We start from the raw sequence: 27,397 nt of genomic DNA, 5'->3' as shown, positions 1-27,397 counted from the left end.
ACGCCACCAGCCGGCTGTTTCAGAAGCAACAGTGTTGTTTTCAATCATGGTAAACATGCTGGTGATGGTTTTGGAGCAGGTCACAGGATTCTGACCTCGTGACCAGGCACGTTCCATATTCATCATCAGCGAATATTCCTTCACTTTCACCTTCATTCCCCTATCATCCTCTGAACAAAGGAACCCTTGTCATTTACTTCCGCCTCAGATCCTGCTGAATTAGGCCTATTAACTCAAACTTTCATTTAACTATCACATCTCTCCCTCCTCTGCTACCTTCTACTCATCCAGCTCTCATCAGCTTACGCGCCGCTTCTGCTCGCTTGCTTTCAGCTATCTCCGTCCGAGAGCTTCAACTCTTTTGCGAGCCTCTCCTCGATAAAAGACATGGAGTGAGTTCTCTATTCTAGTTCATCCCTCTACCTCTCACATGAAGCAACCAGTGGCCACCCTCCCGTCCAGTCTTTGTCTGCTGACACTATTGCAGTCACGAAACCGCGGGAGCTAAAGGTAAGGCATATCTCCATCATTAAGAAACAAAAAACAATTACTATCCCGTACTACCCCAGGTGCTACCGAAAGTAATTGTTCATTGACCGGTATTTGCCCCATATAGAATGGTTGCTGCCCGGTTACGGGCGGCCCACGTTGAAAAGCCGTGGAGAAACCACTCGAGCAAGAACTGATCAGGTTCGCATAATATCATCCAAAGATAGTATCCGGAATGAGACAGAGGCACAGAAGAAGCTGCGGGCCTCGTATGCCGCAGTTACCGCCACAGTTACCGCAGCTCCTGTGGCCAATAGCACTGGGCGTGCTAGAGGTGCACCGAGGGCAACCAGGGGGCGTGTACAGGCTAGACGAGCATACTCTAACACTGCAGCCTCACGCCAATCGAGCAATCTTCTCCGTGACTCGCCTGCCAAATCAAATTGGAGAGCTGGCAGTGAGCCTTCCGGTAAGCTCTCTCTAGGTTCGGATGCTAATATGCTAACACAACCTTGGGTAATACTGAAGCCATTTTCAAATTGCCCGCGTCTTTTGGCAGTTTTAAGTACGAGTAAGCATCCTCAGTTCGCTTTCATCCATGAAAGTACTCACTATTATATGGTGTATAGGTTCTTCGGGGTAGCAAGATCAACGCTTTCAGCAAAATCTCCTGCAGCCACCCAAGGTCGTCATGAAGTCTTCGAGGATATTAGCAAAAGAACTGGCGCCTATGTGAAACCTCCATCCTATACTGACAAGGTAGGCCATTTAGCGGTTTAATATCAGCGAACGATAGTGTGCTGATATACTGCAGGTCATTCAGCTATGGGGCAAACCACAAGATGTGGCTTCGGCCATAGAAATAATTGAAAGGCTTCTTGCCAAATGCAATCGTTTTTTACCCACACACAAAAAGACAGAATGGGCTAAAATCAATGCCTATTCAGCAAACAAAGAAATGGATGTTGATTTGAAAGAAAGACATGAAAATATGCTGCTGCTTTTGAGGAAAGAACCGGAATCGCCTTCAGCTTTTTCAGAGCAGGTCAGTCAGCATATCTAGATATAAACTTATATTTGCTTTTCTAACAGACCCGTTATCCAAGCTCTTCTTCTTGTGGCCTAACGATGGTCCACCGATCAAGGAATCCCTTGGAGAACAACTCGAGACTCTTGATATTATCCGGGCGAAATTTGGCTGTCACCTCTACCGTCCAAAGGATGTCCCAGAATATATATGTGCTCTTGGTCACAGCCATGATACGATGAGGCAGATCGCACAGCTTCTTAGGACCAAGTGGAGTGAGACCGTTGCCAATAGCCATGTTAGGTCGAAGGCCTATATTTCAGAGCCTCCAGAAATCCTGGGAGACAAGATTGTCGTGGAGAACAATACCCTCTTTGCGAAGGCCTTTCTCCATGGAAAGTGGGCGAAAAGCCTTCCGTCAAAGCAGTGGCAGAATCGACGTACTTTGATACAAACAAAGAATAACGCACACATTCTGAGTGCCCTTTCAAGATCCTTACAAGGTGTCTCCTTTGTACGTGGGCACTTGCGCATGCGTGTTAACCTTGGTTCATTTGTGCTTGACGAGTACCGTATGCCCAAGGACGACAAAGCTGGGTATAGCTTTGAGGAGTTCAGAGAGATGCTATTGCATGAGCAAACAAAAGGCCGCTTGATTCCAGGGTATGGTCTACCTATTATTTATGTGTCCGAGTCATTAATCTCCTACGAACAGGTTACAGGTCGGTCAAGAGGAGCTCCTGGCTAGATGTTTCAAATCTACCGAACTTCTCGAGCCTTACGAAAGTACATCCTGTTCGCTGAAAAATGCCGAGCCTGCATATTCCGTGAACTTCGAATTCCTGGGTTCGAATAATGCTCTACTTCGTCTCGAAGCGGAATTCGCGAGAAGTCCTGGGGCGCAGGACTATGAAGTAACCCAACGCCGATGGCTTAGGCCTCGCCAAAGCGGCCAGTCAAGCGACGGAAAGCCACCGCTCCAGATTTGTGTCGTTGATTTCGAAAGGTAGGTAATGCGTATCTTTCCTCAGTTTCACCTAGCTGAGTCCTTGTTAGAGCCGACTGGCAACTTGAAATCAAATCTCTGGAGTTCTACGAGACATCTTCCATCGATGCTGCGTTGAAATCGTTTTCGCACTCTATCAGCTTCCGACGCACTACAACCATAGGTGACATTTCTGCAAAGCCTAAGAGAAAAGTGATCTTTCCGAGCTCAGCACCGGTATCCAGATTTGTGGAAAAGACCTCCATCCGGTACCGATTGAAAGGCACCAAGTACATATTAGAAATAGCGAGGTATGATGAATACAGCCGCTTAAAGACGGATGCTTTGCAAGGAAAAGCACCAGCACCAGCTTTTATGACGGGTGAGATCTGTGATGTCCCATCCAGTTCCTGGGGCGCATCTATATTTGGTTCCAACTGGGATAACTTGATGGGAGACCAAGCAAACTTGCCAGTTGGACATTCCGCACGGCACAGCCCAGAGCTTCATACTTTCTTCCCTCCGAAAACAACCTCAGATTCGGATGACAAGAACGTGGGCTTCTGGGAGTTTATTTGCCTGGTGAAGCGAGTAGCGGAAGTTCTGGGCCCAGCACAACCCCATTCCAGCTCAGAGAATACTGCCAGGAAAATACAGGTGAGCACTGAGTCCTCGATAGTTCCTGCTGCAACCAAAAGCCAGCCACCCTCAAATGAATCCTCGCCCAAGCCTGACGTGAGGGGTCTTGCTGGGATGTTGGACGCCGACCTTGGCACTCTATTCTAAACAGATGAAGTTGATTTTTATGAGAGCCACGGGTCACTAACTCGTAGGTGTGTCCAATATCATGGCTCAAAGTTTAGGGAAGGGCCAATTTGCTTTTGCTTCGTTGCATCTTCCCTTCATTGTGCGGGCTCAATGTCTCATCGACCATGTGGGTTTTAACGTGTCTTACATCTCTGCGAAAGCCTTGGAAGCATGCGATGTTTCTCAGCCGGCAAAGCAGGAGCTTACATGCGAAACTGTTGTTGATTTGCCATTGCCAACACTTACTGTAACAAATACCATTCCTCTATTATTTCTGTTGACTATTTTGCTCCGACCGATCACTGGATGATGGAACGCCTCTGCAAAGCGTCTGACAGGTTTTAGCCACCGCCCGCAGCGGCAGCAGCAGATGAAGGGGCGCCTTCGCTAAGCAACTTCTGTCTCAGAGCTAGTAATAGTTAGCTTACAGTACGCATTCGCAGGCTGAGTGCGGGCCAGTTGGAGAATGATATGGAACTATATTTAACTTACCCTCCTCGAAGAGTCTTTGCTGGGAGCTCTTCGTCTGTACAATCTTTTCCAACTCTGTGAGGTTCGTCTCTAGACTCTTAATCTTGTCCTCGTAGAACTCAATCGCCTTTTTCGTAGTCTGCTCAGAGATAGGTCATCAGCTTTTAAATCAACCCTTAGAAAAAGGGAACATAGGCTCACCTTCTCAACATAGAAACCCGTTCCGACATCCACAAGCACCTTCTCCCGGCCGGCCAGCTTACCCTTGACATACAACGAGCTTGTCAAAGGCACCAAGATATCATCCCTGCCATCCGTCCCCTTCTTCTCAGATCCAACAACACCTTCATTAATCGACCGCACACAGTCCCTAAACTTCGACTGCGCCGCCCGCAACTTAGCATGCGACGAGGTCAAATGTTCCAATTCCGACGAAAGACGAGTCTGCAGCGCCCGCAGCTGCGGCACTGAAAGCGAGTTGATATTAACTGCCCATTGGACCCATCATTAGCTGTCCACCCCGCAGATCCCACCCGCCATATCTAAAAGGGTTCGCCGTACCTGAGCCCGGAGGAGCATCCGATGCGGGGGTATTTTGAGGGGCCATTTTGATTTATGCAATGGCTCTTTTCCCGTTCCCCTTGTTTTCCGATGATACTGTGTAAGTCCGAGTTATGTGTATACGGGGAAAGTAGACTTCAGTCAGAATAATGACGACGGTGCGAGGGATCGGGTTGTTTCCTCGTCCGTGGGTAGATATCGTTTTGGCTGTGATTTGGGATTGATTATGCCCGCCGCCGCCGCCGCGGGAGAGCAGGTTGCCTTGTTGGGTATGGTGGGGTTTTCGGGATTATGTAATTATGTTGTGTGTTTTGTTATGTCGATTAGTCAGGGTTGTGCTTTTTATGTTTGGGCTAGTGTATACACTGGATTATGAAGGGTTAGGAGGGTGGGATGTTTCTTCTTTTCTGGGGGATTGCAGTGTTGTTTAAGTTCTGTTTTAGTTTGACTATTGATCTTCATTAGAAAGAAAGATGTTGTGTGGTTGGTGTGTTGAAGGTGGTTGAATATATATTTATTTGGTGTGTATACACAGGATGTTTGCATGTTTACAGAGGATAGAATTACTACAATCACTGTTCATAGTCTCGTCTGTTCAGATCGACTGACACATATTCTATCTATGAGACGAAAGAGCAAAACAATCAACAATGTATTCAAAATTCATACTAAATGTCATAGGAAGTGTAAACTAGGGTGACTAGCACACGGCACAAATCGTTGAAGGCAAAGGAAGTAAGCAGAAACAATTCGTCGTAATTGGGAGCGTATCGTCGTATTGCAGATCAAAAAGAAAAAACATCCTGAGTTGGCCTCCAACTGGCCTGGAAGGAGCATAGCGTATGTCATTTGGTCCTCAATTATCCTCCTATAATCAATCGAGGCATGAACAGACAGCCAGAATGAAGAACGATCACTTGAAGGTAAGACCGACCACAGGCCACTTGTCTGTTTCTCTCAGTCTCACTTCATATGCCTTCAGTGGATGAAGCCCCGCTCGCTGCCGGAACAAGCTCAACATGGGGAGGAACAGTTCCTTCCCCTGGAATTTATTTCGCTCGTCCTTCTTAGCTGCATCATCTGCCTTATAATGCTCCTCGAGTTCTTCCCAGGCGAACCACTTCCACTCAAGGCATTTATCTTTCTCCATGAGCTATAGAAAATTGGGCTGTTAGTGTAAAGCCCAAGGGCATATGAGTGACCCGGCTTGAGACTTACCACAGGATCTTTTCGGTCACCCTTAAGTTTGGCCGCAAAGAAGTTGGTAGTGTAGTGCTTATTCGCCTCCGTGAAGACATCGTTTGTAACAGTGAGGAATTCGAGGTCGGAGTATGCCAAGCTGTCTCTTCTCTCAGTTCGCGCTCTGCACACCCTTCGAAGGTTTCGCCAAATTCTATGTGGCCTCCAGGGAGACCCCAGGTGTCTGGGAATATTAGTATGTTTTATCAACGTATATAGGAGCTTAAGCGAAGGGAATCGTGGAAATCTCAACGTTGGGGGCTTGGGGAAGAGGGATGAAGAAACATACTTTTACCATGGCTGCCTTGTCGGAGTCCCAGCAGGAATTGACGTTTCTCATTGAAGAGGAAGATATTGACACCGGTTCTGACGTTTGGTAACTCTGGCTTGTCGTTACTACCCATTGCGATTCGAGATGATAGACAAAGATGATCGGTGAGTGTTTGGATAAGGTGTAAGAATGAAGGTCTTTTGGAAAGATGAAATGTGCAAGTACTGCGCTGTGTGATGGGGGTCACTGTGGAAATGAGAGAGGGATGGAGGTTTCTTTTATATTGTATAGCACGTTGTAGTTACCGGCGCAGGCGCACAAGTTCCAGCCTAGGGCTGTGAATCCGGGCGGTTACTCTACCTGGACCTGCGTGAGAACCAATCAGCGCAACGTCACTGCCCCAATCGTGTGTACGACATCAGACCGGAAATGATGATCTGTTCACGATCTTCGACATGGATGAACCCCACCATGAAAGAGCCTCACTGTGCCAAGGCACACTGCTGACCGGTCTCGTAAACCCTTTCTGCAGCTGAATCCACTAGTGTCGCAGTATACCTCGTTTCACAATAAGGTGGCTATATATAGTCAGGCGAGTGCCTCGCTTGCTGTACGTATAAAGAAAAACCCGACGACTGCAGTGTTGAATCCCTCACTATGTTTTGCAGTTCCCGATCCCATGACATCTGGGGAGGAATTCTCCAGACCGTTTTCTTTGTTAGGGCGGTGATCCTGAGCGGTTAATGGAGACAAAACACGGAAGTTCGTCCAGTTCGATGGGTTTATTCCACGGTGTAAATCGTGGCGAATAGCCGGTCAGTGGGCAAACCAGGGTGTTTCCCATGAGACTAACTTTGAGGATTACCAGTTAAGAGACCTGATGACCCATGTTAAGCAGGCTGAAACGTGGCAAAATCCTGTAACCTGCCCGCAGAGTAGAGCCCTCACCTTCGCTGGAATCAAAAGGTCCCAGCTGACCAAGTGCTAATTACCCAGATTAAACCCACTCTCCCTAGGCGGCATGGCAATTCATCGCTGCCTTCTCTCGGTGGTTCATGATGTGATATCGGTTGGGGTGGATAAGAGAGGAATATTGTACAATTGATCTGCTATAAAATACAATCCCAGAAGCCCTGACTCTACAGACGCTCGAGTAAGGACCGAATAAATGTCGAGAGCTGCTCTAGCGGCACATTCTCCCGTAGATCCTCCAACTGACGGCACTGAACCTCTAATGTTTGCTCCTTCTTCCACCCCTTACCGACCACAACTATGATGGGGTAGCCAATCAGGTCGGCGTCCCCCAGTTTCCATCCCATTTGCTTGTCCCGGTCGTCAAGAATGACGTCGACTGGAGAAGCTGGGTCCGAAGTAAGCGTATCGTATACCTTCTCGGCTTCGTCCTCCAAGCCTTTCGCAGGAACCACAATGACCTCAAAAGGAGCCACTGCGCGGGGCCAGTTGAGCCCCTTGGAGTCCGCTAGACTGTCAGCAACCGCCGTGATCATACGCGAGACACCGATTCCATGGCATCCCATTTGCATGGGCACGACCTGATTTTCCGAGCTGCCAGATGAGGATTGGTCCACCATGACAGAGGCTTGTAGAACTTCACTGTATCTTGTGCCAAGATGGAAGGTGTGTCCCATTTCAATCGCGACGTGGGTCTTCACACGACCTTGAGCGCATCTGGCGCACTTGTCGCCGTCCTGAACCTTGACAAGGCTGAGGCCATTGTTTGTACCAGGGAACCGATCCAGCATAGAGTAGTCAATGTCTTCCACCTTGCAGCTTGCTTGATCCAGCACGTCACTCAGCGGTGGGCGTTTGTACACTCGCACTTGCGAGTCATACATGTCCACTACACGGTAAGGGCCGGAAGCCTTGTTAGACTTCACTTCAGTTGCCCACTGTTCCAGTGGGTTCTCTACGCTGAGGTCAAGATCGATTCCTGCAGCATTGGCTACAGACTTGACAGCATGGGAGTTCACTTCTCTTTCCACTGGCTCCTGGCTTTCGCCTTGCATGGAGAATTTCGGATACCATCCTCTCAGAAGGGTCCGTTTATCCTTGGAAATAGACATCCAGAGACCTGTAGAAATGGTCGGTGCTGCTTCAGGTGACAAATCTCCAGTGTCAAACCCTGGGCTAGCCTGGGGGCTTTCGTTGTCACCAAATCCATGAATTTTCCCGTCTGCAAGCTCGTCATTATAAACAATGTCGCAGCTAGTACAGCTAATGACCGTGTCTTCTCCTTTGGAGCTGGGAACGTGGAATTCGTGACTTAGGTTGCCGCCCATATTGCCGGAATCTGCAGCAGCAACCAGATAGGGTATCCTCAGGTCGTTGAACAGTCGTGTATAAGCAGCTTTCACAGATGTGTACGTCTCCAAAGCTTCTTCCACGGTGCAGTCGAACGTGTAGAGATCCTTCATGATGAATTCTCGCCCACGAAGTAGACCTTGTCTTGGTCGTGGTTCATCACGATATTTCCTCGCTACATCGAGAAATGTCAGCGGATAAACCGTCAATTGTTACATGCAAACTCACTGATTTGGTATACTCGTATAGGTAGATCTCTGTATGATTTGGCGAGACTGCCCACCAGAGTGGTGATTTCCTCCTCATGAGTAGGGGCAAGAAGGTAGCGAGATTCTTTCCTGTCATGGAATCTGAACACCTAGCATACCTTGTTAGAGGTATTTTTGTAAGAGATAGGAGACACTACTACCTCTGAACCCTCTCCTAAGCGTCCTGACTTCTCCCAGAGTTCTTGGGAAGATATGGACGACAACGAAACTCTTGACGCTCCTAAAATCACATTCAGAGAACTGGACTTTCGGCGTAAGACGCATAATGGGGCCTACCAACTGAACGCATATGCTTATCAATCAGACGCTCAAGCTTGTCTTGCACGCGCAATCCTAGCGGTAGCATATGGAATATTCCTGAATAAGCCTATACAGAGTAAGAATTGGCTATGCTATACAGGTGGAGTCCACTACCTGTCGGAGAAAGCCTCCCCGAACCAAGAGGTCATTGACGTCCTCTAACCCGTTGTCAATTGCTGTCATTCAGTAACTGCATCTAGAAGTACCTTTTTCACCCTTGCTATTTTTCTTTGAGATACCTCCCGTTGGAATCCAGAAGTTAGACACCCGAGTTCGGCCATCAGTCTGCCATTGTTAGTCAATAAATCTTGTGACAAGTAGATGCGCAATGGCCTACATGGAAACTGCACCTTGGAGCTCTATGGAATCGCAAGACTCCACAGTATGCTCTAGATGCGCCGGAATAGCGGCCCGGGATCGGGCGAAAACCGGATATCATGAATTATAGAGTGCTGCGATTGACAATCAGTCTAAGGCTCTAAATAGGGAAATTTATTCAGAATGGTGAACAGAAGATAGCGTTTATCTCCAATATCATGGATATGATTAGTTGGAGATCTAAATAAAAGGTCCGCATTGAAGGCTTTAGTTGGCCCGTGCGCCGGGACGCCGACCAACGGTGAAACGGTTTCTCCGGCGGCCTCGAGGGTCTCCATAATTTTTTTGGGTTTTCGGGCGGCAGAAAAAAAATGTAGGATAAAACCATTCCAACAATACTGTATTTTGGCCAGGAAATCGTCCCATCATGGCCAAAGGAAAGGGGAAGCGCTCCTCTGGAGCGACTGCCGTTGCCCCAGAAGGGGGGGTTAATGACTCCAACACTGGTGCGGATGCTGTCCCTCAGTTTGAGGAGAGTGCGTTTGCCGGCTTGCGCCAGAAGATCGAACAGAGATTGAAAAACCAGAACGCTGCTAAGCAAAAGCCAAAGAATAATAAGAAGGCTGCTCCCAACGATACCCCGAACAAAAACAACGAAGCTCCCCCTAAGCCCGACACAAGGCGAGCCGATACCGACAAGAATAACAAGGGCAAGAAACGGGACCGCAATGGAGAGGTGATCGCAAGGGAAGACAAGAACGCCTCCGGAAAGGAGAAGTCGTCGAAATCCAAGGAAGCCGATCAGAGCGATGCTCTACGACAGGAGATTTTGGCCCTTGGTGGTACCGAGGAAGACTATAACATGCTGGCCGGGGTTGATTCCGAGTCCGAAGTTGAAGATGCTAAGAACACTTCCAAGGGTTCCGGTAGCAAGTCTGAGGAGGATGCACTAAGAAAAGAGTTGTCGGGTATTTTGGCTGCCGCTGGTCAAGTTGTTCCCGATGACATTGCCGATGATGAGGAAGACGAGGCGGGGCAAGATGAGGATGACGAGGAGGTAGAAGACGACAACGAAGAAGAAGACGAAGACATGGAGGATGACGAGGCCGATATCGACGCTGGAGATGATAATGACAGTGGAGAGGAGGATCAAGAAAGCTCAGATGAGGATGTTCCTCCAACCCCAGTTGCTAAGGAGACGAAAAAAGAGAAGGCCAAGGTATCCGCGGAGCCTCCTCTTCCTAAGGAATACAGCAAACTTGTGAGTCTGTCATGGTCTTGGTAGCAGATGCCATTCTAACCAGATAATAGACCGTCCCACCTAGATCCGACTGGTTCATGACCGAACTTCCTTCGATCTCCGCGAAACATGCGAACACGTTACCCAAACACTTGATTGATCGTGTTCATACATACGCTGTATCCCTGCTTGAGGAGGAATCCAACATGTATTCCGAAGCGCAGAAAACTTTGGCCTCCTCTTCTCACAAATTCTACACGACTATTATGTCCACCGGTACTCTTAGTGATAAGATTTCGGCGTTGACACTTGCTATACAGGAGTCGCCTGTGCATAACACGAAATCGCTGGAAAACCTTATCGCTCTGGGAAAGAAGCGCAGTCGTGCTCAGGCGGTAGAAGTTTTGAGAACCCTTAAAGATATGTTTGCCCAGGGCACGTTACTTCCGAACGACCGTAGGCTCAGGTCTTTCGCGAACCAGCCATCGCTCATGGCTGCATTCCAAGGGGCAGGAAGCAAGTGGTCTGAAGGAGACGCCCTTCCCAATGGTCTTCAGAAGCGCCACCTTATCGTTTGGGCATTTGAGAACTTCGTGAAGGAACAGTATTTCGAGGTCCTCAAGATTTTGGAAGTATGGTGCAATGATGAGATTGAGTTCTCTCGTTCCAGGGCCGTGAGCTACGTTTACGAGCTGCTCAAGGAAAAACCTGAGCAGGAAACAAATCTTTTGCGACTATTGGTTAATAAACTTGGTGATACTGCCAAGAAGATCGCTTCTCGAGCTTCCTACCTTTTGCTACAGCTCGAGCAAGCACACCCATTGATGAAGCCAACCATCATCAAGGCAGTCGAGGAGGTTCTTTTCCGTCCAGGTCAAAGCCAGCACGCCAAATATTACGCCATTATCACCCTGAACCAAACTGTCTTGAGTACAAGGGAGGAGCAAGTTGCGGCCCAACTCCTTGACATCTATTTCGCGCTCTTTGTTGCCTTCTTGAAGCCCACCAAGAAGAACAAACCGAGTAAAAAGCATGGCAAGAACGGCAAGCTCAACAGAAAGGCCCAGAAGGCCCTGAAGGAGGAGGAGAAGGGTCAGGCTCAGCATGAGGAAATGCAAGAAAAGCTCACTTCTGGCGTTTTGACCGGTGTGAACCGAGCTTATCCCTTCACCAGCTCTGACTCGGAACGGTATGTAGTTTCTCTTCAAATCCCTAGGGCGGTTATAGCTAATCTATGCACAGACTTGCTAAGCACGTCGATACCTTGTTCCGCATCACTCATTCGTCGAACTTCAACACTAGCATTCAAGCCCTTATGTTGATCCAGCAACTGACATCTTCCCACCAAATTGCTGCTGATCGTTTCTACCGGACATTATACGAATCTCTTCTGGACCCACGGTTGGCCACGTCTTCAAAACAGGCACTCTATCTTAACCTATTGTTCAAGGCTTTGAAGAGCGACGTGAACGCTCGACGTGTCAAGGCATTCGTGAAGCGTATTATACAGGTGCTTGGTCTGCATCAGCCGGCCTTCATCTGTGGCGTTATGTATTTGATCAGGGAATTAGAGAAGACATTCTCTAGCCTCAACTCCTTATACGATCAGCCCGAGGACAATGAGAGTGATGAGGAAGAGGTGTTCAGGGATGTTCCTGATGAGGATGATGAGGCACAAGAACAGCCTGAAGCCCAGCCGAAGAAGCCATCAAGCCGTTATGACCCTCGCAAGCGAGACCCGGAGCACAGCAATGCTGATAAGACATGTCTCTGGGAATTGGTGAGTACATCTCATTTTCTCCATCATTCTTTATACGTTACATACTGACACTGTGTTTGATAGCTGCCTTATTTGTCACATTTCCATCCGTCCGTTTCGGTCAATGCGGCTCAGCTGTTAGAACACAAGACTATGAGCGGAAAGCCGGATATGACGATACACACATTGATGCACTTCCTCGACCGCTTTGTCTACAAGACGCCGAAGGCTCTGCCGCTACCCGGGGTGCCTCTATCATGCAGCCCCTTGCCGGCAGTGACGCGCAAGATCGGTTGGTGTCCGGTATTAAACAGACCCAGGACGTTCCGCTCAACTCCGAGGCCTTCTGGAAGAAGACGTCCGACGAGGTGGCCGCGGAAGATGTCTTCTTCCACGAGTACTTCAACCGTGTCGAGAAGGACAAGGATAAGAGCCGCAAGAAGGCTAAGGATCCCGTCGAGCATGCCGAAGAGGATGGCGAGCTCAGCGATGCCGAGTCGGAGATCTGGAAGGCACTGGTGGATTCGAAGCCCGAAGTGGAAGGAGCTGATAGCGACGATGATCTTGACTTGGATGACCTTGAGTCTGCCTATGATCAAGATGAGGACGAGGAGGCTGAAGAAAGTGGAGACGAGGGAGTCATCTTCAACGACGAGTCTGACGTGGACATGGACGACTTCGAGGAAGAGGCTTCCGAGAAGCCAGCGACCAAGTCCAAGGCCAAGAAGGCTGAAGATACATTCGACGAGGATGATGACTTCAACATGGATGTTTCTGACGACGAAGCGTTCCTCGACAGTGACGAGGACCTACCTTCGGACGTGGAACTCGGCGGCGGAGTGGAGCTCCCGAAGGAGGACGACAAGTCGGATCAGAAGAAGAAGAAACGCAAGCTCAAGCATCTGCCGACCTTCGCCTCGGCGGACGACTATGCGGCCCTGCTGGCCGGGGAGGACGAGGGCATGTAAGAGGAAGATTGTACAGCTGTGTAGCAACGCGATGTTCAAACTACAGATACCACAAAAAGTCTATTTCAAGGCCTTTTCTTCAACACCAGTCTATACTACTGGGAGTATATTGACCCGTGATCGTAGCAACCCATGCACTGCACAAGAACAAACAAGGAAGGTACATCATGGCCTGTTCCAGACCATTCCCGTCCGGAAATAGATTCCCAAATCAGGTGACATGATATACATACTAGTACGTCCCTGAATGCAAGTACTACTAGACTCCGGGCCCTAGTAAGTTAGACAGGTACCTGACCAAGCTGAGGTTGCTGCAAAAGAGCGCCAAAAAAAAAAAAAAAAAAAAACTTCCTAAAAAAACCCGCCCTAGCAGGAGACCGAATCTAGAACCCGAGCGCCACATGGTTCTCGAACATGGATAGCCTGCATTACATCATCGTGGCATGAAATTGCGATCGTGAGCTTCTTGCTGACATGAATAACTTAACTTATCGACGGGGATAAATAAGATTGAGTCCAATCTGCTAACATTGAGATTATGCTGGCGTGTCACACCATTCGCTCTACGCAAAGTAAGCATCCCAAGGCTTCAAGAAGGGCAGTGATTGACTGGGCCCGTGGGGATCACGCCATCTTCTAGTGCATAACGTGCTCAAGCTTAAGCCAACACGAGAAAAGAAATAATCATCGACCATCAGGTTAGGATACAGTAAAAGGGGAGCCGGTGCGAAATTTAATATCGGTCGTTGTGTAACTGGCCTAGCCTACTGTGTATGTAAGGTGCAACCTGTGTCTTGAGTAGGTTTTGGGGAGCGGTTCAGATCGGTCGAGGTGCCCAAAATTCGCGCAAAAAGGAAAAGCATAAAAAAGCATAAATCATAAAGGCGCAGTCCATATTTCCAAGTCAGGAGTAAGCGAAGGGGTTCAATGATGCATAAAATACACAAACAGAATCATAGAAATAAAAGAGAGATATTCGAATGAAATAAATCCAAGCCAATGTGTTCGATCTCGCAGTCCTCGATCTCGCAAGTACTATAGTCCGGCTACGGAAGTGGCTGTTACTGGATAAGCACGGGACAACGTCTTCGGTTGAGGCCAAGAACCAAGTGGGGCGCATCTGCTATGAAGGTCAAGAAAAGTTCAGTTTACGGATGCGGGGCTCTCAACTGGTTCGGGTGGACTCCGCCATCAGCGTCTTTCCGCAGTAATGATTGGCAGCGGGGGCGCTCGTGGGTTGCATCGGGAGCTGGTCCAATACTAACTCCAGAAGTGGAGGCATGGGGGGGTTGTCCATACCTCATTCCTAACTACTAACTACTCCTACTACTTGTAAGTACTGTGCAGTAATTTAATCTAGTTGCCTCTGCAGATATTTTCCATGGCTGCAAAAGACTATGCTGATCATTGCTTGGTAAAGGCACCGGATACCAAGTCTTTCCCACGTAGATCTGGGTAAGACATCTTGACTTGTGTCATCCTGGTTGGACTCCCGTGACCCGTGGTCGGGAAGCTTGAGTTACTTTGGCAGTTTTAACTCGGTACCTCGAGAGCATAATCTTACCCAGCAGCGATTCCTGCCCTAACAAGTAAGAAATGGGACGCGCAAAGAGCCGACTCTCTGCGTACCATCGATGGTCCACACTCCCATGAGCACGTCATGGGTTGAGGCTTCCAAGTTTACTTTATCTTCGGTATCGCCGTCCAACTCATTGCGTCGATGGTCATTCCACTGGATCCACTGCGGTGGACGCTAAGCTCAGAGAAGCTTAAGCTGGATTTCTGGAAACGGACTTGCCCTGCGCCTTTATCAGCCGCTGAGGTCAATGCAAGATCGAAATCAATTAAAAAAGAGAAGAAGAAGAAGAAGAAGAAAAAAAAGGGAAAGAATCATAGAAACTAATGTGAATTAAAAAAAATGTTAATCGAATAGTAATCTTAAAGTTCATCTAAATTCTTACTCGCTGGTTTGCTCTTTGTTGCTTTTTCTTTTACTCTCTTTTCTTTTTTTTTTACTTCGCCTCTTCCATCTGACAACCATTACAGTGATTGTTCTTCTCCCCTTCTCTCCCGCCTCTTAGTGTCTTGGGGTCGATTGCTTGGACGCCTCCAAGCTCTCTTGGTACGCCGATGCCCAGCATTTACCATACGCATTTGACGCTAATTAACCGAATAGATTTTTCTTTCTACTTCCCTTTCGCCTTCGTTCGTTTTCGCCTAGAAAGGTTTACAGATCCCTTCTGGTATAAATCTGTTCCCGTCCCTAAGGTAAGTGAGTCTGGTCCCACCTGGCTGGCGGTGTCCCATCACACATCCATCCGCTCCTCTGGGCGACTCCTGACCTGCGATTATCTAGATCTTTTGTCGGAATCTTCAACGTGAGGAGCAGTACATGCATCCAAAGGCCTCCAATTCTACTTCGACGACCCATTCCACCACTTCCTTGCAACGGCGGTCTGTCCGCTCCTCAAAATGGCTGCGACCCATACACCCAAGGCCCTTGACGGGCGTGGGGACGAAGACCGTCAGTCTTTTGCCTCGGAGGGAGCGGATTCTCCCGATAAAGTGAAGGATCTTGAGAATCAGCGACAGCCGGGAGTGCAGTCCGATTCTGACACAGATGACATTGGAAGACAAATCGAAATGGAGGCGGGTAACTCCATCAAATACCGAACATGCAGTTGGCAAAAGGTGCGTCCGCATGTGAAAAAGGATATATTCGTGGCTTGGTGCTCATTAGTATGGACGAACAGACAGCCGCGTTGCTCTTTTCCGAATACATCTGCCTGGCTATTATGTCATTTCCCTGGTCTTATTCCGTTCTCGGGTTAGTTCCGGGATTGATTCTGACTGCGGTTATTGCTGGGATTGTGCTTTACACTTCACTGATTATCTGGTAAGTGAATGCGACTCGGCATTCCGTGAAGCCAATATTAACAGTTACCTTAGGAAATTCTGTCTGCGCCACCCCCATGTTCGCGACGTGTGTGATATCGGTCAGCATCTCTTCTGGGACTCGAAGATTGCCTGGTATCTGACCGCAGTGATGTTCTTGTTGAACAATACCTTTATCCAGGTAACTTGGCCCAGTATCATCTCAAGACCCAGGATCGGGTGAGCCCTAATACTGTTCTAGGGTTTGCATTGCTTGGTCGGCGCTGAGTGGCTCAATACGATCTCTTCTCATGGGACGTGTACTATCGTCTTTTCCTTGATTACGGCTATTGTCTCGTTCGTCTGCTCGCTGCCAAGAACATTCAGCACGCTGTCCAAGATTGCTACTTTCTCCGCGTTGTTCACCTTCATCTCGGTGATGTTGGCCGTTATCTTCACAGCTATTGAAGATCACCCCGCTGGCTACACTCCCGCAAAGGGCGATCCAATTGTCACCGCAGTCCCCGTGGCCGGGACCACGTTCGTCTCGGGCGTCAATGCTTTTCTGAACATCAGCTACACGTTCATTGGCCAGATCACACTCCCGAGTTTCATCGCCGAAATGAAAGAGCCGAGAGACTTCTGGAAATCCGTTACGGCGGTCACTGTCGCGGAAATCATCGTGTTCAGCTTGGTGGGTTCGATCGTATATGCCTACACTGGCAACCAGTATATGACAGCCCCAGCGTTCGGCTCGATCAGCAATGAGGTGTACAAGAAGGTGTCCTTTTCGTTCATGGTCCCGACCTTGATTTTCCTGGGAGTGTTGTACGCTTCGGTATCTGCCCGTTTCCTCTTCTTCCGTCTGTTCGAGGGAACGCGCCACAAGGGTAATCATACTGTCGTCGGATGGGCTGCCTGGGCTGGAATCCTAGCCGTTCTGTGGATTGGGGCATTTATCATTGCCGAAGTGATCCCATTCTTTTCCGATCTGCTTTCGATCATGAGCGCACTGTTTGATTCATTCTTCGGGTTCATCTTCTGGGGTGTTGCCTACCTCCGGATGCGACGTGAGGACTACGGACCGGATTTCTACAAGAATCGGGGAATCCGGGGCTGGATTGGCATGATTGTCAATGTCGGCTTGATTTTTGTCGGCCTATTCTTCTTAGGGCCAGGAACCTATGTAAGTTCGACCCTCTCGGTCATGCTGTCCATTGGTCACGACTAACGATCTCTGCAGGCTGCTGTTGACAGCGTAGTCTTGAACTATCGGGCTGGAACTGTGGGTAGTCCTTTCTCCTGCGCTGATAACGGATTGTAATGAGTTTACGTTGTTTGATCTAAATTTTCATTCTTTGCGGGGGTGATCACAAGTGTGTGTCTTCCGACGTGTACGACCCTGGAGGTTTTTAAGAAACCGTGGGAGGATTTCTCTTATTGTTGTGATTCGGCTTCGCAGCACTCTCTGTATGACTGACTACCTATTCGTGTTATTATGGTAATGAAAGATATCATCACTGGAGCGATGAAGCAAAGCCTCTCGCTGACAGATGGCATGGTATGTGCTGAGGCTGTCTGCATGCTGAAGGCTACACAACACTCGCCAGTGGTACACAGTGGAAGATACCCTTACCACCCTGTTTGCAATAGATTTCAATTTGGTCTATTCATTCACACAATCGTCGTAGATGCTTTATCTTGCGTAAATCGAGGAGGTAAGCCGCCCAACGGAGCGGAGACGACTTACCCGCGGAATTTGCCCTATCAGCATGTGACTTTCCCGCTATCGATCATACTCCGCAGTAATTCTATCCTGTCGCCCTCTGTTCACGAACTTCCTTCTGTAAATAATCACATCTAATCGCTTCAAAATCTCATCATGTCAGCTGTAAGACCTTTGCGACGAGGTATCAACCTCCTGGGATCGAAATCGCTCTCCCAGCCCGTTTCTATCGCAGCCAATGGCTCTACTCTCCTTCCGCGGCAGTTGACATCTCCGCTCCACCGCGGTCTCCGCACTCCGACTGCTGCACGCCCACTCCTCCGTGTCAGCTCTGTTTCTTCCTCTAATGGTGGTGTGCGATTTGCTTCATCTGCGGCTCCCTCGGGGCCGCTGAGACAGACTCAGCTCTATGACTTACATCTCGCCCGGGGCGCGAAAATGGTGCCCTTTGCCGGGTTTGACATGCCGCTGCAGTACTCCGATCTCAGCCATGTTGAAAGCCACAAATGGACCAGAGAAAAGGCGAGCTTGTTCGATGTGAGCCATATGTACGTACACACCCATGAATACTCCTATATACATAGAATCAAAGACTAACGCCTATTCCAGGGTTCAACACGAACTCAGTGGACCGGGCGCAATCGAGGTCCTGATGAAGATCACACCATCTTCCCTCGATAAGCTCGGCCACAATCAGTCCACCCTCTCTTGTTTGCTCGAAGAAGGCACCGGCGGTATCATCGATGATACCGTCATCACCCGTCGTACTGACGAAACCTTCTATTTCGTCACCAACGCTGGCCGGCGTGACGAGGATCTCGCCTTCTTGGAGGCCGAGATCTCTGCCTACAAGCAAGCCCACGGCGCCGACAGCATCAAATGGTCCATCCTCGAAGACCGCGCCCTGGTCGCCCTCCAGGGCCCACTCGCAGCCGAGGTCCTCCAATCCTACGTCCACGGCTCCGGCCCCGAAACAGACCTCAGCACCCTCTACTTCGGCAACTGCCGCGAACTCTACCTCACCCTCCCCGATGGCTCGCGCACCCCGCACCCTCTTCTCATCTCCCGTACCGGCTACACCGGCGAGGACGGCTTCGAAATCTCCATCCCAACAGCAGGCTCCCCCTCCCTGCCCGTGCAAGTCACCGAGCTCCTCCTTACAAACGCAGACCAGGTCCGCCTCGCCGGCCTAGCAGCCCGTGACTCCCTCCGTCTGGAAGCAGGCATGTGTCTCTACGGCCACGACATCTCCACCGCCCAGACTCCCCCCGGAGCCTCCCTGGGCTGGGTCGTCGGCAAGGACCGCCGCGACGCCGCAACTGCCACCTTCAACGGCGCCTCCGCTATCCTCCCCCAGCTCGCCTCCCCCGCCAAAACCCTCTCCCAGCGTCGCGTAGGCTTCACTGTCGAGAAGGGTTCCCCCGCCCGTGAGGGTGCCGTCATCGTCGATATCAACGATGAATCCCGCACTCCCGTCGGCATCATCACCTCCGGTCTCCCCAGTCCTACCCTCGGCGGTACCAACATCGCTATGGGCTACGTCAAGCAAGGTCTCCACAAGAAGGGCACCGAGGTTGGCATTTTGGTCCGTAACAAGCTCCGTAAGGCTACTGTTACCGGTATGCCCTGGGTTGAAAGCAAGTTCTATCGTGGCAAGGCCTAGAGCCCGTGCTGGGGTTGAGCTCTGTTATTTTGGTTTTTAGGCTTTTATGGTCATCGTTTTTGTTCCTTTTCCCTTTTATTGAAATTGCTTCATGCCGTGATGTACTGTAGATATTACGATTCCCCTTTTCACTGCATTTGTTTGTACGAGACTGCCATCAACTCGTCTCGAATTGGATGCCCTGTCTCGGCTCGGTGTTTAATTGATTCTCAACGAATGAATAAAAGAATTTAGAAAGCTTCATTAGTGGGTTTGTTCTTGGTTTGCGGTAGGATTATGCAGTCTTTGCCTAGATAATGTCTAGTTGGGTACGTAGTTTACTTGCAGTCGAGTCTAGGAAGTCAGTGATGTCTATCTTGCTCCGGGTGTAACTTTATATTACAGACTCAAGACTACGAGTAATTCTATGGCTAGTACAATTAAACCAGCTCTATAATTACCATCCAGTTCGTACCCTTTCACTCAATCAAAAAGAGCACCTCTTGTTGACAGAGACGGTGGCAGATCCTCCTCTCCAGTACCCCAATGGCTCTCATTCCTTCCCAACACAAGTACCAACTCTCGTCCCTCAGTGAAAAAGTCATGCCCCACCCAGTTCTTGGTATAAGCCTTTCCATCCAACGTCGCAGATTGGATATAAATGTTCTTGTATTCAGGATCAAAGTTAACGGCACGGATCGTGGCGGTCCGTCCCGTCAGCGGCGAGGTGATGCGAACAGACTCGAAGAAGGGAGCCGAGATCAGGTACACGTTTTGTCCTGGGTTCGGGAAGAGACCCATCATGGTCATGGCGACGAAGGAGCCCATGGCGCCTGAGTCGTCATTGCCGGGTAGGCCGGTTGGGTTTGCGTTGAAGTATTTGGGGACGTAGAAGTGGGCGCGGGAGGTGGATTTGCCGGGACGGCCGCCGTAGTGGTACTGGAAGACGGTTAGGAACGAGGGCTCATTGCCGATGTACGTAATGCCCGTATCATGGAGATAGTCGAGGCGACGGACGAATTGGGATGGGCCTCCTAGGCGGGTGATGAGAGCGGCCATATCATGAGGGACGAAACTGGAGAGTTAGTGTGGATCAGTTGAATCGTTTGGCTAGCTTCCACCTACAATTGATACTCCCATATGCTGTCCTCGAATGTTTCGGCTGCATTGTTTTGAAGCGAACAAGCTCTCCCGCTCGTGTCAATGTTAGAACAGGTGATGGGATCCTTTCGTTAATCAGTCGTGAATAATCTCATGGAGCTAGGCCATGGGGACAAACCTGATAGCCCCAGGTACCATTCAGGTACTTGGGTTGAAAGAAGCCTTTGAATCCGGTATCGGTCCCGTTTATGAATGAGGCCTGGTCGTCGCGAAACAGATTCTGCCAGAATCGAGAAGTCGCTTCGTATTTCTCAGCGTCACCCTTTTTTCCGAGGCCACGGGCCATTTGTGCAATAGTGAAGTCATTATAAGAGTATTCCAGGGTGCGAGAGATGCTCCGCGTCATCGTTCCAAAGCCCTTGTAGTCAAAATCCTCTACTGGAATGTAGTTCAGCGATTTCCAACTGTCTAGGCCACCGCGTCCTTCGTTCGACCAGTCATACGGTTCTTCTTCAGCATCCTTCTGGACGGCGGAGTAGCCCGCCTGCCATTCTATTTCATCGGAAATGCCCTTGAGGTATGCATCGGCAAGGACAACATCCGCGTTTGAACCACCTTGGGTGTAACCTAGACCAGTCAGCCCGCTTCTATTAACAGGATTATAGTTCCGCACCTTTGCAGAGCGACATGCGGCAGTCTGGAAGCCAGCCCAGATGTTTCTGGGTATCAATCAACGATCGAATCATTCGAGCCAGCGATGCAGGATCAAAAATGGTCAAAAATGGCAACTGAGACCGAAACGAATCCCAGAGACTACCACATATCAGATAGGAGCTCTACGAACGGACGGTGCGCATACCAGTAGAACGAGTCAAAATATGGCTCTGTGCTCGTCCAAAGCGGATTCTCCCCGGTGTAATCCTGCGGATTGATCATGGTACGGTATATTCCACTATAAAACGTGGACAAGAAGGAAGAATTCACACCATTTCTCGATACTCGAATTGGAGCAAGCTTCTTTGTCCACGAATCCACCGCGGCAGAATGCGTCGCATTGAAGTCAAAGTTAGGGATTTCAGACTCAGCGTTGCTGCAAGCTTGTTCACTACTGATGAAGCTAAGGCCTATCCGGGCTAGAACCGTATCATCGGCTGATGAGTTAAATCGAACGAAAGCACCTCCCTACACTTGTTAGTTATACCTGGCACTAAGAGGTTAGATGCCTGAACAAACCGGTAGAGGATAACCATTTATGCTCCGGGAGATCGTGAGGTTCTTTAGATCCGTACGCGCTCGCGAATTGACGAATATGCCATTATCTCTAATACCAGAGGCACTGTGAAAGTCAACGCAGAAGTACGGAGTGTAGGATCCACTTCCAAAACTGGGTAAAAAGCGAGCATGGCCAACCATCCGCCCCGTGTCAGCATCTACGGCAATAGTTCCATTGTCCTGTCGCGTGTCGGACAAATCACTAAGATCCAACAGGATAAGGGGCTTTGCTTCTCGATCTGCTGGGAACCGAAAACGAAAGAGAGATGCATGATGGGATACAGTCATGTCTACCTGGATCCCCGAGGCCATAGTCAATGCAAAGTAACCCGGACTCGCAGAGACAGACCCAGGATCGTAGCGCGTCTTGCGCTGTTTCTTGGGATACACACAGCCATTGACATCGTCATCCTTGCAGCTTACATATGGGAATATGGGGAAGTTCCCGAGCGACGGTTGACCTCCAGTACCTGAATCATGCAGACTGGAAAACCCCGTGATGTTACTCCCATCATATGCGAAGCCGCCCTGGTTGCTCACAGAGTCTGTATCGGCAACAGCCTTCGCCATCCCATAGGGAAGTGACGCGCCGGCGAAGACGTTCCCTAAAGAATACGGGTAATCAGATGCCAATCACAATGTTTGTTATTGAGACTCGACTCGACTGGAAGAATTTATACCTCCGTTCGAACTTCCGATAAGCGGGTCAACATATTGCAGTACATCGTAGTCTTCAGGGATTGGAATAGAGCGAGGGTTTGTGTAGCCCAGGGCAAGCGGAGTAGCGATAAAGATCGACCAGAGAACAGACGACGCCATTGATAACAATTATTCTAACAGTTTATAACAAATCGAAGGAACGTGTCATGACAACCATGAGGGGTGATCAATTATGGGATCAGGGGGATGACTATGGACCATCAGGAATGCTCCTTCCTGGCATGCTGGGTGAGAGGTACTTTATGCATGCCATCCAAGGGGGAATGGACTCCAGGGGAAAGCCCATGGTTCTACGGAGTATTAGGTGCAGGTATGCACTGTGCATGGGCCCCATACGTATCAATATTGGCGACAGGCATTCCGCCATTAATTTCAACGGTATGTATGCCCCTGTTGATCAATGCACTAGGATATGTGCGATGCCTCTGAATGGTTCGGACTGTGATCAGTTCAGTGTCATGCAGGATGTGGCGCTAAAAGTTCATTTACGTTCAATAGTTGCGATAATATAAACAGCCATCATGGGGCCACAGAAAGGCGATGATCTGCCTCAGATGATCTTCCAGTTTCGTTCCAGTTGGGTGACCCTTGTCGCGAAACAATATGTGATGTTCATGTTCGAGGGGTTTTAACTTCTTGCAGACGGACCGAACGCTTCCGGACTGTCACATACATAAAAACTTATGCAGACAACTCGTTGATTTATCCCCCGTGTCGTTACTGAGCCTCAACAGTTTCGCATGACTTCGGCGCAAGACCGAGGATTGTCGGTGGTGATAAACAAAGAGTGTCAAAATGAGCCGAGGTTTAAAGTCCAGTGATCCGCCGCCCCTACCGCCAATCAGAAGGGCACCCAATCTTCAGGCCATGTTGAGAGTTGAGTCCTTCACCACTCAGTTGGGGTGAGAGATACGCAGACAAATTCCACCGGGAGCTCCCGAAATATCAATTGAGCTCCTCTCAGGGCCGTTTGGTGGCTGAGAGCCCTTCTGACGAACTCATATTTTTGCCATCCTGGTGTGCAAGCCTAGATCTCATTGTCGCCATGCCGCGAGTCCCATCCTCTGCCTTCTTTCGGGCTGTCCCCACTACGACCAAGCTCTGTCTTAAGTCGAACGGTCCTATAAAAGCCCAATGGCTCCTGCATCGCCCTGGGAAGGTTTCTCTACCTCGAAATCTTTCCCAGCGACTCTATTCTTCTGGTACTGCACCCTACCTCCACCTCGGATCTCACTGCTAATCACTCTATCCCTGCTTCAGAAGCTGCATCGCCATTTCCTCCTCAGACATCTAAGCCTCGGTCCCGTCTACGCCGATTTGTGGGCTTTACATCCATTGCATTAATAGCCTTCACTGCCGGACTCGTTTACCAAACCCAAAAAACCGTTTCTCGCATGATGACGGTCACTCTGCGTACAGATGAGGAATCCCTCACTGCATTCGTCCCCCCCGACCAGTTCTCGCAGGAGGTCGACGAATTCATCCGTACCCATCCGATAGCCGTGGCGCTGCGGGAGAACCCTGCCTTCACCGAGTCCCGGCCGCATTTGAAAATCCCCGCTGAACTGCGCGACCGCCATCTGACGGCGGGCACACTTTCGGGTCCAGATCGAATTGTTGTTCCGCCACATGTTTTTTCTGAAAAGGATGGAAAGAGCCTGGTTTCAATCTTCTACCTCGGTTCCGCCATCAGTGGTCACCTGGGAATTGTCCACGGCGGCCTTTTGGCCACACTGCTCGACGAGGCGATGGCACGGTGCTGCTTCCCCGCTCTGCCGAATAAGGTGGGCGTAACGGCCAATCTAAACATCGACTACCGGCGCCCTGCTATGGCGGAGGCCTATGCTGTTCTGCGGGCTGAGACTGTGAAGGTCGAGGGTCGTAAAGCCTGGGTGGAGGCGCGCATTGAGACTCTGCCGAAGGAGGGTGAGGAGCCCGCGGTTTTGGTTGAGGCAAAGGCTTTGTTTATAGAGCCCAAACAAGCTGCGGTATGTTTATCAGCCCAAATGAATCAAGACTGGAAGCTAATATCCTTTCTTTCCAGGCCATGTCGAGTTTATACAATATCACTAACTAGAGTCTCCGTTACTATGAGATCGAGTCGATTTCTGGAATCTAAATAACGTGACATATGCATTTATTGGATAGGCGTATAGACGGTTGGAGACTGGTTTGTTTCAGTGAAACTGTATATAGTGACTGTATAGTATTTGGTTTGGTTAGTTCTTAGACGTAGCCCAGCAGTATGAGAACAGGGCAATTCATATATGCTTTAATTGAACAACACTTCTTCCTCTAGGACAGGACCGACCGGAATGTCTTTAGGTCACATATGCGAACAGGCAAAACATAAGATACTGCACACTACAAAGAAAAAGTGTGACTGATTTTACTCATCGGCAAGGTGTAAACATACGCCAATTTAGTATATAATTCATAGGCGTGACCTTAACTGGCCGCCGACCGCCTCCCGGGATCCGCAGCTGGGAAGCTCTCCAACACCTTAACTTCACGACACTGACCGACGGCCAGACTTCCCAGCCTCCCTCCTCCTTGTCCGCTTTCTCCATTCGACTGCCTCATGCCCGCTTGCTGAGCGTGGCAACAGGTCATTACCTTCTACTCGATTAAACCCCTTTCTCGCCAGTACAACTGGGATCTTTCGTCACTATGTCCAAACCCACCAAGTACCTCCTCGTGTCCTTCCCCACTTCCATCACCCCGTCTCACCATCGCGACGACGCTCTCGACGCTGTCTCTGCCACCGTCGCCCCGGAAAATGGATCGGTCGCCCCGTTCCCTATTCCCGAGTTCAAAATTGGAACATTAGATGCCTTAGTACAGCAGGCCGATGAGCTGGCCAAACTTGAGACCGCCTGCCAGGGTGTTGTATCCAAGGTCGGCGATGCGCTGAAGAATATTTTGGAGGGTGACGAATCGCAGATCAGCAAGATGAAGGCTGTGAATGATAGTATGGTTTGCTCCGGACAGGTGGTCCGGCATTGAAGAAGGGGCTAACGTCGTGTCATTAGAACCGGTGGATCAGTACCTGCGGACCTTTACGTGGAACAAAGTCAAGTATAGGGCCGATAAGTCTTTGGGTGAGCTTATCGACCTTCTCCAGAAGGTATACCCCTAAAAAATGCCTAAGTGGTCACTTGGGGTGTCTAACTGTGAATAGGAAGCTGCCAGCATCGACAATGACATCAGGTCCAAGTACTCCCAGTACAATCAAGTCAAGACCACCCTGGCCACTCTCCAACGAAAGCAAACGTGTGATATTCTCCTAATCTATACCTACGTGATACTGACGTCTATTGTAGAGGTAACCTGGCCACTAAGTCCCTCGCATCAGTTGTCGATCCCCGGAGTGTAGTCCAGAATTCGGAATACCTCGAGACACATCTTGTTGCCGTCCCAGCTCAACAGGTTAAAGAGTTCCTCAAGACGTACGAAACCGTTTCGCCCATGGTGGTACCCCGGTCTGCGACGTTTGTTGCTTCGGATGACGAATTCACGCTGTATGCCGTCACGACGTTCAAGAAACACAGCTTGGAGTTTGTCCACAAGGCCCGTGAACACAAGTGGATTCCCCGTGAGTTCAAGTACGTGGAAGGTGGAAAGGAGGAGGAGCGCAGGGAAGTCGAGCGCGTAGGAGGCGACGAGCGCAAACTCTGGGGCGAGACACTGCGGCTCGGGCGGACGGCCTGGAGCGAGGCCGTCATGGTCTGGATCCATGTTCTCGTTCTCCGTGTGTTTGTTGAGACCGTACTACGCTACGGTCTTCCTCTTGACTTCGTTTGCACTCTTATCCGGGTATGTCTTTACAATTAGTGGTCTTTACGGTTTAGGGCTAACATGATGTAGACACCGGGTTCCAAGCAAGCTGACAAGGCGAAACACAACCTGGATGAGAAGTACTCTTACCTCGCCGGGAATGCGTTCGGGCGGGACAAGAAGGGTCGAGTCAAGAAAGATGACCCCAGCGAAGTACACGAGGGAGGCGGCGAATACACAGCATACGTGTACTATGAGTTCGAGCTCAACTAGGGGGGCAAGATCCTGTGGATATCTGTCTGGGTACGGTACACTTGATACCTTGTTTTGTAGCGTATATACTTTGCTTACTTGCTTCGCATCATATCTTGACTATCTGAACGAAACACAATCGAAGCCCCAAAAAGGGTGTAAAATTCTATGTATAGATCACCGATCTAACCAATCTAGTCCGCAAATATCCACAAGAACAAACCCACATACAATCAAAAAAGAAACACAAAAGAAGATCTACTCCTTCTTAGGAGGCAAGTAACCCTGGGCATCCAAGTAATCCACAATCTGCTTAACAGCATCCTGGACTGGTAAATCATGGTTATGGATATGCACCTCGGGCTTCTCAGGCTCCTCATAAGGCGCACTGATACCGGTGAACTCCGGAATCTTACCCGCCCTAGCCAACTTATAAAGACCCTTGGGGTCACGCTGCTCGGCAACCTCAACGGGGACATCAACGAAGACCTCAACGAAGGGCAGACCGGTCTCCTCGCCCGGGGTAGGGACTTCATGCAGCTTGCGCGCGGTATCACGGTCTGCACGGTAGGGCGAGATGAACGAGGTGATAGCGATGGAGGCGCTGTCGGCGAAGAGCTTGGCGACCTCTGCGATCCGGCGGATGTTCTCGTTGCGGTCCTTCTCGCTGAAGCCGAGATCCTTGTTGAGCCCGAAGCGGATATTATCACCGTCGAGACGGTAGGCGTGAACGCCCCGGTCTCGGAGGAGCTGGTGCTCGAGCTCGACGGCAATGGTAGACTTGCCCGAGGCGGAAAGACCGGTGAGCCAGATTGTGAGACCGCGCTGGTTACGGAGTTCGCTACGTTCGCTGCGCGTCAGGGCGCTGGCGTGGAAGGTGATGTTCCTTTTGGTAATTAAGTTAGTGACCGCGGGCTGGGTATGGAGGGGCACACCCGTGGTGGGGAGGGGAGTGTGGACATACGTAGCCTTGGTTGCCATTGTTGCGGAGAGTTGATGGTAGATTG

The 27,397-nt window shown here is 49.8% G+C and overlaps 11 protein-coding genes across 11 annotated transcripts; 6 read left to right on the top strand and 5 right to left on the bottom strand.

The window, feature by feature from the left end:
- Nucleotides 1-387: 387 nt before the first annotated feature.
- ABOM_004195 (uncharacterized protein) lies at nucleotides 388-3,287 on the top strand (the record flags this gene model as incomplete). The annotated part of the gene is made up of 9 exons (XM_022531325.1): nucleotides 388-392; nucleotides 488-510; nucleotides 617-958; nucleotides 1,018-1,060; nucleotides 1,119-1,248; nucleotides 1,304-1,534; nucleotides 1,596-2,179; nucleotides 2,232-2,522; nucleotides 2,573-3,287. The coding sequence occupies 9 exons, from the start codon at nucleotides 388-390 to the stop codon at nucleotides 3,285-3,287; spliced, it is 2,364 nt and encodes a 787-aa protein (XP_022391264.1).
- A 362-nt stretch (nucleotides 3,288-3,649) lies between these two features.
- ABOM_004194 (prefoldin subunit 5) lies at nucleotides 3,650-4,386 on the bottom strand (the record flags this gene model as incomplete). Its single annotated transcript, XM_022531324.1, has 4 exons — nucleotides 3,650-3,717; nucleotides 3,801-3,918; nucleotides 3,981-4,267; nucleotides 4,341-4,386. 4 exons carry the CDS (start codon nucleotides 4,384-4,386, stop codon nucleotides 3,650-3,652), a joined length of 519 nt encoding a protein of 172 aa, XP_022391265.1.
- An 867-nt stretch (nucleotides 4,387-5,253) lies between these two features.
- On the bottom strand, nucleotides 5,254-5,983 carry ABOM_004193 (nucleotide triphosphate diphosphatase NUDT15; the record flags this gene model as incomplete). The annotated part of the gene is made up of 4 exons (XM_022531323.1): nucleotides 5,254-5,493; nucleotides 5,559-5,679; nucleotides 5,712-5,763; nucleotides 5,869-5,983. The coding sequence occupies 4 exons, from the start codon at nucleotides 5,981-5,983 to the stop codon at nucleotides 5,254-5,256; spliced, it is 528 nt and encodes a 175-aa protein (XP_022391269.1).
- Nucleotides 5,984-6,989: 1,006 nt separating this feature from the next.
- ABOM_004192 (putative proline--tRNA ligase AIM10) lies at nucleotides 6,990-8,285 on the bottom strand (the record flags this gene model as incomplete). The annotated part of the gene is made up of 1 exon (XM_022531322.1): nucleotides 6,990-8,285. One exon carries the CDS (start codon nucleotides 8,283-8,285, stop codon nucleotides 6,990-6,992), a length of 1,296 nt encoding a protein of 431 aa, XP_022391270.1.
- A 1,201-nt stretch (nucleotides 8,286-9,486) lies between these two features.
- Nucleotides 9,487-13,026, top strand: ABOM_004191 (RNA-binding ribosome biosynthesis protein MAK21; the record flags this gene model as incomplete). The annotated part of the gene is made up of 4 exons (XM_022531321.1): nucleotides 9,487-10,320; nucleotides 10,371-11,488; nucleotides 11,542-12,083; nucleotides 12,143-13,026. 4 exons carry the CDS (start codon nucleotides 9,487-9,489, stop codon nucleotides 13,024-13,026), a joined length of 3,378 nt encoding a protein of 1,125 aa, XP_022391267.1.
- Nucleotides 13,027-15,498: 2,472 nt separating this feature from the next.
- On the top strand, nucleotides 15,499-17,224 carry ABOM_004190 (putative neutral amino acid permease; the record flags this gene model as incomplete). Its single annotated transcript, XM_022531320.1, has 5 exons — nucleotides 15,499-15,717; nucleotides 15,780-15,922; nucleotides 15,976-16,102; nucleotides 16,163-17,086; nucleotides 17,144-17,224. The coding sequence occupies 5 exons, from the start codon at nucleotides 15,499-15,501 to the stop codon at nucleotides 17,222-17,224; spliced, it is 1,494 nt and encodes a 497-aa protein (XP_022391268.1).
- A 558-nt stretch (nucleotides 17,225-17,782) lies between these two features.
- On the top strand, nucleotides 17,783-19,289 carry ABOM_004189 (glycine decarboxylase subunit T; the record flags this gene model as incomplete). Its single annotated transcript, XM_022531319.1, has 2 exons — nucleotides 17,783-18,174; nucleotides 18,236-19,289. 2 exons carry the CDS (start codon nucleotides 17,783-17,785, stop codon nucleotides 19,287-19,289), a joined length of 1,446 nt encoding a protein of 481 aa, XP_022391298.1.
- Nucleotides 19,290-19,751: 462 nt separating this feature from the next.
- Nucleotides 19,752-22,460, bottom strand: ABOM_004188 (glycoside hydrolase family 92 protein; the record flags this gene model as incomplete). Its single annotated transcript, XM_022531318.1, has 7 exons — nucleotides 19,752-20,343; nucleotides 20,394-20,494; nucleotides 20,548-20,996; nucleotides 21,043-21,182; nucleotides 21,229-21,551; nucleotides 21,603-22,246; nucleotides 22,322-22,460. The coding sequence occupies 7 exons, from the start codon at nucleotides 22,458-22,460 to the stop codon at nucleotides 19,752-19,754; spliced, it is 2,388 nt and encodes a 795-aa protein (XP_022391297.1).
- Nucleotides 22,461-23,406: 946 nt separating this feature from the next.
- Nucleotides 23,407-24,438, top strand: ABOM_004187 (PaaI family thioesterase; the record flags this gene model as incomplete). Its single annotated transcript, XM_022531317.1, has 3 exons — nucleotides 23,407-23,563; nucleotides 23,622-24,349; nucleotides 24,406-24,438. 3 exons carry the CDS (start codon nucleotides 23,407-23,409, stop codon nucleotides 24,436-24,438), a joined length of 918 nt encoding a protein of 305 aa, XP_022391272.1.
- Nucleotides 24,439-25,031: 593 nt separating this feature from the next.
- On the top strand, nucleotides 25,032-26,411 carry ABOM_004186 (H(+)-transporting V1 sector ATPase subunit C; the record flags this gene model as incomplete). The annotated part of the gene is made up of 5 exons (XM_022531316.1): nucleotides 25,032-25,332; nucleotides 25,394-25,488; nucleotides 25,543-25,634; nucleotides 25,685-26,177; nucleotides 26,229-26,411. The coding sequence occupies 5 exons, from the start codon at nucleotides 25,032-25,034 to the stop codon at nucleotides 26,409-26,411; spliced, it is 1,164 nt and encodes a 387-aa protein (XP_022391294.1).
- Nucleotides 26,412-26,648: 237 nt separating this feature from the next.
- On the bottom strand, nucleotides 26,649-27,371 carry ABOM_004185 (adenylyl-sulfate kinase; the record flags this gene model as incomplete). The annotated part of the gene is made up of 2 exons (XM_022531315.1): nucleotides 26,649-27,276; nucleotides 27,355-27,371. 2 exons carry the CDS (start codon nucleotides 27,369-27,371, stop codon nucleotides 26,649-26,651), a joined length of 645 nt encoding a protein of 214 aa, XP_022391296.1.
- Nucleotides 27,372-27,397: the final 26 nt, after the last annotated feature.

The sequence above is a fragment of the Aspergillus bombycis genome (genome assembly GCF_001792695.1).
Source record: "Aspergillus bombycis strain NRRL26010 chromosome Unknown contig00022, whole genome shotgun sequence".
In the NCBI taxonomy this organism is placed as follows: domain Eukaryota; kingdom Fungi; phylum Ascomycota; class Eurotiomycetes; order Eurotiales; family Aspergillaceae; genus Aspergillus; species Aspergillus bombycis.
Note: the sequence above shows the minus strand (reverse complement) of the source record. Positions and strands in the feature narration are given on the sequence as shown.